The sequence below is a fragment of the Austrofundulus limnaeus genome, unplaced genomic scaffold, assembly GCF_001266775.1.
Source record: "Austrofundulus limnaeus strain Quisiro unplaced genomic scaffold, Austrofundulus_limnaeus-1.0 Scaffold32, whole genome shotgun sequence".
Lineage (NCBI taxonomy): Eukaryota > Metazoa > Chordata > Actinopteri > Cyprinodontiformes > Rivulidae > Austrofundulus > Austrofundulus limnaeus.
In genome coordinates, this window is record NW_013952434.1 from 2,719,205 (window position 1) to 2,728,875 (window position 9,671).

General features: G+C 42.4%; 1 protein-coding gene across 1 annotated transcript; it reads right to left on the reverse strand.

The window, feature by feature from the left end:
- Positions 1-1,876: 1,876 nt before the first annotated feature.
- On the reverse strand, positions 1,877-8,934 carry gmpr (guanosine monophosphate reductase). The gene is made up of 9 exons (XM_014005869.1): positions 8,577-8,934; positions 5,695-5,814; positions 5,531-5,614; positions 5,262-5,435; positions 5,097-5,178; positions 4,850-4,956; positions 3,207-3,249; positions 2,972-3,131; positions 1,877-2,882 (listed from the first exon to the last, which is right to left on the reverse strand). The coding sequence occupies exons 1-9, from the start codon at positions 8,661-8,663 to the stop codon at positions 2,702-2,704; spliced, it is 1,038 nt and encodes a 345-aa protein (XP_013861323.1). The 5' UTR covers positions 8,664-8,934; the 3' UTR covers positions 1,877-2,701.
- Between the last annotated feature and the right edge of the window lie 737 nt (positions 8,935-9,671).

Consider the following 9,671-nt stretch of genomic DNA (forward strand, 5'->3'; position numbering starts at 1 on the left):
GTTTTTTGTCTCTTAAATGTCCATAGCGCTGGATAACCAACTCAGGCAGAAAAACAAATTAAAAATAAATTAAAAAAATTAATAAAAGCGTACACGCCCACATGACAGTTTAATTTCACCTGAATCACTTTACATAGTGGGCTGTTTAACATGGGTCATATGGTATGTAATTTATCACATATAATTTGATTTATTCTTTGATTTGATTAATAAATGTCTTTATGGACAGGTATCTATAAATTATTATATGATGTGTGACATGCTGGAGATGCCTTGGATAACTCCTCAGCGTACTGAACGTCTGCTCCGCCTCTGTGCACGGCGAAAAACAACAAACACTTCATCAGAGGACAGGCTGTTTGATTCCTGACCTCTGACCCCGCCCACTGCCACCGGAGAGGGGCGGAGCTTTAACCATCAGCTGGACAACTCAGCTGATTCCCCATTTGCCCAATTCTGAACACTCAGCCTCGAGGCTTGTCTAGATCTGGCTCCTAACCTGCTACAACCAAGTACTGAACTGAACTTTTTCTGGCCCTGTGAGACGGTGGCAGACAACCAGACATCAGCACAGTCCGACACGGACAGTCTGGCCTGCAGCGGGCCGCAGCGAATCCCAGCCAACTTGTTTGTACTATACTGTACTCACCAAGTCCCCATGTTTCACCACCCTATTCCTCTATAGCAATGGAGAAACTCTGTTGGTGTATGTATTTGACATCAGTGTAAATGCACCTCTTTGAAAAGGAAAATGAAACCTTGACATATCTGGAGAAAATGGACAAATGGTGTCTTTATTTTAAATGACCACACAAAAATATGCACTTACACTCATGACACCCTGAATATTCATGCTCAACGTTGTTTAAACCCTCACTTCTGGTTTTCTGAAACGAAGCACTAGCTCCCTCTAATGGTCGATAGACTGAATTACAAACTCTAATCAGAAGATCGTTTCATTCAGCTGATTTATTAACTTCGCACAAATAAAAGGAAAGTAGTGTTTGGTAGATTATTTTATTTGTTGTAACAATACTTCTTGGCAATAAATATTATTGATTGGAAACACTTGGGGGTACCAGAAGCTCAAAATAAGCTGTTTGGCAAAGAAGATTGGCAATTCTTTTATGTGCACAACCCACAAATGCATGTTCCTTACAAATGTGGCACCATTTAAAAGGGGAATTAACAGCCTTTCCAACTATATGCGATTTATTGCCAAGAAGCATTGTTACAACAAAGAAATAATCAACTAAACACACATTTTTGTTTAAAGTTTTAGGTTTACTTACTGCAGATGTGGTAACCGAACGTGGCCTTTCCAACAGAAAACAATAACGATTGTCTCGAAGACAAAGTTCAGGTTCAGTAACATCAACAGTAAACACATTTTAGTTAAATATGTGTGCAGAAACTAATAAATTTACACATGAAATAACTCAAACTGAAAACTATACAGATGCAACAAACTGCCGTATTTGCTGATTTTAACGTTTTTGCACCTGAACCTGTGTTTAGTTTGTTGCTGTTTACTGGCTGCTGCCTACAACAGGTTAGATATTAACTACTGAGAACTACTTCACAGAAAACACCTCATATCTCATGTCAAAAGCAAGACTTATTAAACTTATTGTAGTGAATGTTTATAGCAGATGGCAGGTTTGGAGTTAATACAGATCAGTGCAGGACACTGTCTAAAGCCACACTGTTGAAATCTGTGCAAAATGTTTGTTTTTTCCTCAAAGACAAACAATGTTGCCTAAAAGCAGTGTTTCCTATATTGTTGACTGCATGCGTCATTTTCTTATCAAAACCAAAATTTGATGATGCAAGAAATTTGGGATTTAATCTTCAAGCAAAATGAAAACTCAAAAAGTCATGAAAACATTTCCATTTTATTTTTCAGACAGAGATGACACATTACTACATCTTTGTTCTGTTGCCTTCATTGAAGTAAACAATGCAACCTTCTTTAAAGTGCTTTCCATGTTAAAGGGTGTTCGCAGCTCTCCGTCGCAGGCCCCGCTCGTCCATGAGGTTGACTGAAACCGCCAGGCTCGCTGAAAGCGGCGCAGACGAGGAGGACGTGTCTGACAGCAGCTGCGTCTCAAATCAGCAAAGTATTTGAAGTGCTCGCCCTCGTCACTGAAACATTCAGACTGCATGCACACAGACGCAAACACTGATTTCTTTGGAGACGCTTCAAAGAATCCGAGGACATAAACAGAGTTCTGCATAGAGTTTAATGCCACGTGATTTGTCCAGAGGAAATGTGGAGACTTGGAAGTTTTTGCATTCAGTTAAAAAAAAAAAGTGACTCCCTGATTGATCACGATAAATTCATGCACACCTGCTGAATATCTTTGCAAATTATTGACATTTTGTAAATGTCCTAATACTCCAAACTTCATATAAGTTCCATTATTACTGTCGTTAAAACACAATCGTTTAGCTTTTTATCCCATTTTCTCCAAACTAGAAAGTATTACATCATAAATGCAGCTTTGTATTTTCTTATCCCCAATCCAAAATCCTAATACGTTCCTAACTAGAACATGATAAGAGTTTTGCTTTGTGGTTAAAATGGTTGAATACACGTCAAACTTTGCTGAATTTGGAGCTTTTCGACACCCTGAGTAGACCCCTCTAGTCATGCATAATATGTGGGTTTGTTGGTTGTCATGAGGGGAGAGGGTCTCTCCTAGGAGAACATGTGGCTGGACTGTTGCGTGACCCGGATGAAGGTGGTTCTGCGGCTCAGTTCCTTGAGTTTGGCTGCGCCCACGTAGGTACAGGTGGAGCGGAGCCCCCCCAGGATGTCCCGGATGGTGTTTTCTACATCTCCTCTGTACGGAACCTCCACCGTCCGCCCTTCAGACGCCCTGAAGGCCAAAAAAAAAAAAAAAAGCAAAGACTGATAGAGTGTACCTGCTATAACTGTGTCTTCTAATTTGAACTTCATGCATCTCACCTGTACTCAGCGACTCCACCCACGTACTTCTTCATGGCTGTGTCCGAGCTCATGCCGTAGAAGAGTTTGTACTTCTTCCCGTTCTTCTCGATGGTCTCCCCGGAGCACTGGTCGTGGCCCGCCAGCATTCCTCCCATCATCACAAAGTCGGCCCCGGCACCTGGCGAGTGAAGTGGAGGTGAATGATTGTGTTCAGAGCGCACGACGAGACAAAACGTGTGCCGTTTTTACTCACCGAAGGCTTTAGCGACATCTCCGGGGCAACTACAGCCACCATCCTGAAGAGTGAATAAATCAAACCATAAATACAATTTCATGGGCAAACAGTTCTAATAGCTTTGATGCTGTTTTCTACTGCCTTGTTTTAATATTGGAAAGTGCACTGCTGCACTGCTTTTCTTTTCACAGCTAAATGCGGATGACTTACAATTTTTTTTTACCCTTAAAGCCCAAAGGTGTCCACTTTCACACTACTTTAATTAAATGTATTGCAGATATTGAGCAGTGGCTTCATCATTTTCTAGTTTTAAATTAAGAAAAAAACAGAGAGTGTGAGCGACGTAACTTTGGTGCTTAGACAGCCAAGTTCAGACTTTAAGGGTGACTTTTGGCAAGGATTTGAATTCGACAAACATATATCCTCCGTAAAAGGCCAGATTTCATCAGCTACATCTTTTAACCAAAGTTAAGCTTTTGTTTTAAATCATCATGCTTTTATCAGCTCAAGGCTTGACTGCTGTAATGTCTTGTATCTCCCAATCCTCAGACGTCTTCAAATGGTCCAAAATGCAACATCACCCTCATTTTGTTTTCTCTCCACTGGCTTCCAGTTTTGTTTTTAGAACTGATTTTAAACTTTTATTATTCACTTTTAAAGCTCTTAATGGTCTCGCCCCACCTGACTTAACTGATCTAGTAGCTTTTCTGGAGTATAAAAGAATTAAACCTTACTGTTTGTCCCAAAATCTAAAAACAAACATTGGGATGACTGAGCCTTTTCAGTTGCTGCAACCAGTTTGAACAAACTATCTGAAGACGTGTGCTCCTTCACTGATCTGGGCCTTTTTTAATCTAATCTTTTAATACCAAGTGGCCTTCTGGTACTGTGAAGCACTTTGTGCACCTTTTGACATAAATGTTGATTGATTCATTGCTTGCTGCAGAAAGCTCAGGCCCTGTCACACTGTAAAGTTTTAGATAACTTATGCCAACGTAAGAAAATGTTATGACTCAAACATTTTATATATTTGTTCTAATCATTACAGTATGTAAACTTCCAAAAGAGGCTTCTATCTATAATGTTGACATCTCCAGTGTCTAACATCATAAGTTGGCACAAATTATGTAAAACGTTAGTGTGACAGGGCCTTTACCTCAAAACTCAACAGCTAAACAATATTTCTTTGTCAGTTTTCACTATGTGGTGTTTATACACTGTTAAAACATAATTACAGTTATCCAGCTGCACCTTGCAGATCCGATGCCCTAAACTGCTCTAATCTGCATAAACAGGTGCAAACATCTCATTTCAATCAAGACCAAAATAGTCTTCCATTAACTGGAAATAAATACAAACAAAGGGAACTACTGATAATAATGAGCCTGTACTTTTACCACCAACACATCATAACCTGATCACCTGTTCAGGGCTTTTAGATGGGGTTGTCGGTTGAAAAAAAAATGGATCCAATTGTAGGACTTCACATGTTGATTAAATTACATTTAAACAGGCTGATTTTATGTTTATGTTTAGACCCTGCACTCACTTCAATCCATGTTTGACCATTGTATTTACTGGTGCTCATTAAAAACTGACCTCTTCCACTCTCTTATCAATCCTTCAGTCTTAAAGTATGTGTCTGAGGCTGAGGGGCTTACAGAGATGATGTGTCCTTTGAGTCCGTGAGCTGAGTCTGCACACTCTATAACAGCACTGAGTTGTGGATAACCAACTCCGGTCTTGATCCTGGTTGTGCACACAGAACCTGTGCAGACACACACACACAACACACAGTCCATCTTTGTCTCGACTTGTTGAGCTGTTGCAGCAACAAGAACCTGCCTCTCATGATAGCAACTCTAAAACTTTTTAGAGCCTTTGCTGATGATGATAAAACTCGCTCACCTGGCCCGATACCCACTTTGATTATATCAGCACCAGAGAGGATGAGCTCCTCCACCATCTCTCCCGTCACCACGTTCCCAGCCTGGAAACCAGCAGTGTTAAAGCAGGCTCTCACACAGGCCAGGAGTCAAGCTGCAGGTCAACTCGAGGGAAGGTGGTCCTTACCATGATGGTGTGTTTGGGAAACCTTTCTCTCACCGTCTTGACAAACTCAACAAAGTACTCCGAGTAGCCGTTGGCCACATCCAGACAGATGTACTTGAGGGCGGGAATGGCCTCCAAGATGGCGCACAGCTTCTCCAGATCGGCGGTGCTGCTCCCTGAGCTCGCAGCAACATGCTGTGGGAAACAAACTGCTCTCAGTGGACAGGATTTCTGCTCTGGTTTCTTCGAAGAAACAACCAAAGTCCTGAAGCAAACAGCAGCGAGCTCACCTCTAGGCATTCTGGGTGATTGGCAGCGAAGTTTTTCCAGTCTTCAACAGAGTAGTGCTTGTGGATGGCTGTGAAGAGGGTGTGCTGAGGACAGAAACAAAGTCTTTGAATTTACCCCACTTCAGAAAACACAGGGGAGGAGGGGAGGATGAGTTCTCACTCACTTTACTGAAAACCTTTGCCATGTCAAACGTTCCTGTAGTGTCCATGTTGGCTGCGATGATGGGGACACCCGTGTAGGTCTGCTTGGAGTTGCGGAATGTAAACGTCCTCTGAAGATCCACCTGAAGTTGAAGAAGATAAAACATCACACTTTACTTTAGCACCACGTATGGTTTCTGTTCTGAGCCTGTTTTATTTGGTTACACTGAACCATTTAGATCTGATGATTAGCATCTAATTCTGCTGCCTCCAGTCTTAATTCTCCATGATCACAATCCTGCATTTTGTAAATGTTACTCTGCTTTGACGCACTTGATTTGACTGAATGAGTGACTAACGGGCTTCTGCAGAACTTCAAGACCCACTGAAGAGCAGGGAACATTTTAAATCATGCAGGATAGCGACCTGGTAAAGCTCCACCAGCTGTTTGCTTTATAGAGTGTTTATTTATTAACATGATTGTTTTTAACGTGTAAATCCTGATTTTGTTTCAGAGTGCAGTTTTTTGCTGCTGCAGCTCTGTACGGAGTTCTGTTAGTGCCAAAAATATGTTTCTAGGTCATATTGTACTGTTTGGGTGGCATGAGGTTTCATTTGTCACAACAAGTTAACATGTTTATGTATTTTTGACTCTAATGGAAACCCATGGGAATGCAGGTAAAAGGCATGAGAACTGGATTTGGTTTAAAATCATCATTCTTGTTCTRTTAGGACACTTTTTACTTGTTACATGGCTACACAAGTTGTTGCAAGTGACGTGTAAATTACAAAATTCTGCTGTGGTGCAGTGGAAGGGCAGCTGACTTGGGGCCAAAAAGCCCCAGGTTCAACTCCTTGTCAAGCCCATATGTCATGGTGTCCTTGAGCAAAACACAATTTCTAGTTACTCCCTGGGAGCTGCCTGCTGCTCCAGTTGAGCTTATCTCACATGTAATGGGTTAAATCCAGAGCACAAATTTTGTCATTGTATAGAAATGTGCATTGATCTCAATGTATATCATATTATCATTATTAAAGGGGAGGGGGGTATGCAGCATCAACTTTTTTGAACCTCATATGTTATAATGTCATTCCCTCATCAAAAACATACTCAGAGTGTTGTTTTGACTCATTCATGCATGTTTGAGAAATCCTTGAATCTCTCATGGTAGCCRTGTGGAGCTGCCTAAACGTTTACTGGTACAAAGCTCCGCCTATTTACACAAAGCTCCGCCCAGGAGCTCAGTCTGCAGCCGAGCTCCCGCCCCAAAAATCACCCACCCCCTAAAGCAATGTTGTGAAAATGTGCTGAAGTGGGAGTGTCAGAAACAGTAGGAGGTTCTTAAAGAGACAGAGGCCAATTTCAAGACTTTTTGATTGATTGATGAAAAGTCAAATTTATTTTTGATATATAAAGAGTATTTTCATAACAGCTGAAGGCAACATTGATTGTGGTATAGAAATGAACTAAGTGCCTGGAAAATACACACCACCCCTTTAAATACTGTCTGATGTCACAATTTAAAATTGGTTACAAAGACAAAATTAGTAACAAGCATTCTGAGTTTTTTTTATTTTATTTATTTGTTTATTTTTGTTCTGTTTCACTTAAAGCTACGTCTGCGTTGAGTCAGGACCAGGTAAAATAGAGGAGGTATAAAAAAGGACTGAAAAGCGCATCATGACTGTCACAGTGAAACAGTTTGCTGAGCTGCAGTTGAAATGAGGCTGTAACTCATTCTGCCTCAGAGAAGGGAGGTGGAGGCAGGTGCATGCAGTGGAGCACAGTCACCGTGTGCTGACTCATGGTTCGCACTTTAGTGTGTCTGAAACAAACGGACAGTGGGATGAGAACTGAGGGGTAAATTTGACCAGTCTGAAATAACAAAACTCACTTTACAGGGCTAGATTAAACAGTTTTGAGTTAAACATTTCTCCACAAAATGAGGGAAAAGAAGTTAAAAGTAGTGATTTAATTCATGTATTATGGAAATGTATTTGAAATGTGGAACACTGTTCTCTACAGCACGTATTCTCTCGTGTTGCTTTGACTGATGACGGTTGTTGATGTCTGTCCTTGATGATGGAGGTGGACTAACCTGTCACTGCTCTACAGATGGGGGCTTTATAAAGTCAACCACGCTCATGAGGGTGAAGACCGGCGTACGTGATGACTCAGAACAACTTGTACTGAACTGCAGTGACTCTACCTGCACCTGTTAGTGCAGACCTGCAGGACATATGGACCGCCGTCATTCTCAACGTTTGTTTTTGGTTTACTATCCTTGTTATTTTATATCTGTTATGTTACAGTATCCTCATATCTCTCAGGCGAATGGAATGTTCTGTGGCCTGCCTGTAACAGAGTTCTATTTTTAAACCGTGTTTCTGAGAAGTCTCCTGTGCTTCATATTGCTCGCCAACCCCCCTGCTGTCACTTTAAAGTCTCAATCCACTAAAACTACAATCAGGATCTTCATCGCTCTCAGATCTGTTGATGTGGATTGAAGCTGAGGAAGTGGGTGGGTTTTAAAAAAAATAGGAGGGTTGTGTTTACCTCTGAAATGCAAAGTTATTTTTAATTTTAAAAATCACATAAAATCCAAATTCACCAACATTGACCTTTTTGTTCTGAAGCTTCTCGTATTTGTAGAAGTTTTTATTGAGTGCAGCTTCGCTCTGACCGGCTGAGCTTGTTTGGTGTCACCTTTAAGAAGGTCACCTCACTGTTTTATGACCCAGACTCATCAAACAGCAACAGAAGAGCAGAACTTTAATTATGATGACAACACAGAGGGTCCTTTTGTCACAGGGATACATTCTGTTGTGTCAGAGGCCTTTAACAGSAAACTGGCCCCCACCTCATTTACCTGATCCAAACTTTCAAAGTAATAACAGCACCCACCTCTGAGCGACTCTTTAAGCTGCTCCTCTTGGGTCTGAAAAGGACATCCTTGAAGTCCAGCTTGAGGTCCGAGTCCACCCGAGGCATCTTGGATGAGCAGGAGGAGGAGGAGGAGGAGGATGAGTGAAAGGAGGAGACTCGCCTGAGGAAGGCTGCAGCAGCTGTGGCCGTCGCCGGTCCCAAGCCTCGACCACCAAACCCGAACCTGCAGGCGGCCAGCGTATTTATAGCAGAGAGGGACCCAGCCCAGTTGTGGCCCCCATGGCTTTATTTGGGCCTGGGCTTTCTCTCTGTCTCCCAGCCCGCTCCCTCCGACTCCCCCTCTTCTGCTGTCCGGGGCTTTGCCTTCCCTCTCCTCTAGCAGAGTGGCAGGAGCAGCGGTGTGCCAGGCTGTCCCATCTGCTGACTCACACACACACACACACACACACACACACACACACACACACACACACTGAAGCACTACAGTGGCTTTCTGTGCTGCAGTGTCAGGAGCACACCTGCTGTCCAGCTGTGGCATTGCTGCTGGAAGACATAAAGATCCATAAAACACAAAATATGATTTTTTTAACTTAAGAAGACAGACTGAAGCAGCATGAAGAGTGGATTCAGGTTGTTTTTTTGTTGTTGATCTCATTAAACTTTTCATTATTTTCAGGTTGCACTCGCAGCACATCATCTGTCTCCATCACACCTATTCTCTAACATCCCTCCACCTCTCCAGGCTCTCTTCCACCTGCTCCCTGCTCTCACTAAAGATCAGTGTAGTCTACAAAATACCCTGACAGGGGTTCTCCTGTTTGTCAACACTGCAAACAAGGAGGAGGTGATCCAAAGCTTTTTAGACTTTGTCAACAAATCTGCAATCAAACAAGGCTGAAATAAAAACATGTGATCAGTTTCTGTATTTTGGGTTTGGTTTAACTATGTTACCCATCCATCCATCCATTTTCTTCCGCCTATCCGGAGTCGGGTCGCGGGGGCCGCAGCTTCAGAAAGGAGGCCCAGACCTCCCTCTCCCCAGCCACTTCTTCCAGCTCCTCCGGGGGAACTCCAAGGCGTTCCCAGGCCAGCCGAGAGACATAGTCCCTCCAG

Excerpts from the sequence above, each read along its gene's own strand:
- gmpr (XM_014005869.1), bottom strand. The coding sequence starts at position 8,663 with ATGCCTCGGGTGGACTCGGACCTCAAGCTGGACTTCAAGGATGTCCTT. Across the intron at positions 5,815-8,576 it reads GCTTAAAGAGTCGCTCAGAG|GTGGATCTTCAGAGGACGTT; the intron begins GTGGGTGCTGTT and ends CTTCAACTTCAG. Across the intron at positions 3,250-4,849 it reads TCAAAGGACACATCATCTCT|GATGGTGGCTGTAGTTGCCC; the intron begins GTAAGCCCCTCA and ends TTCACTCTTCAG.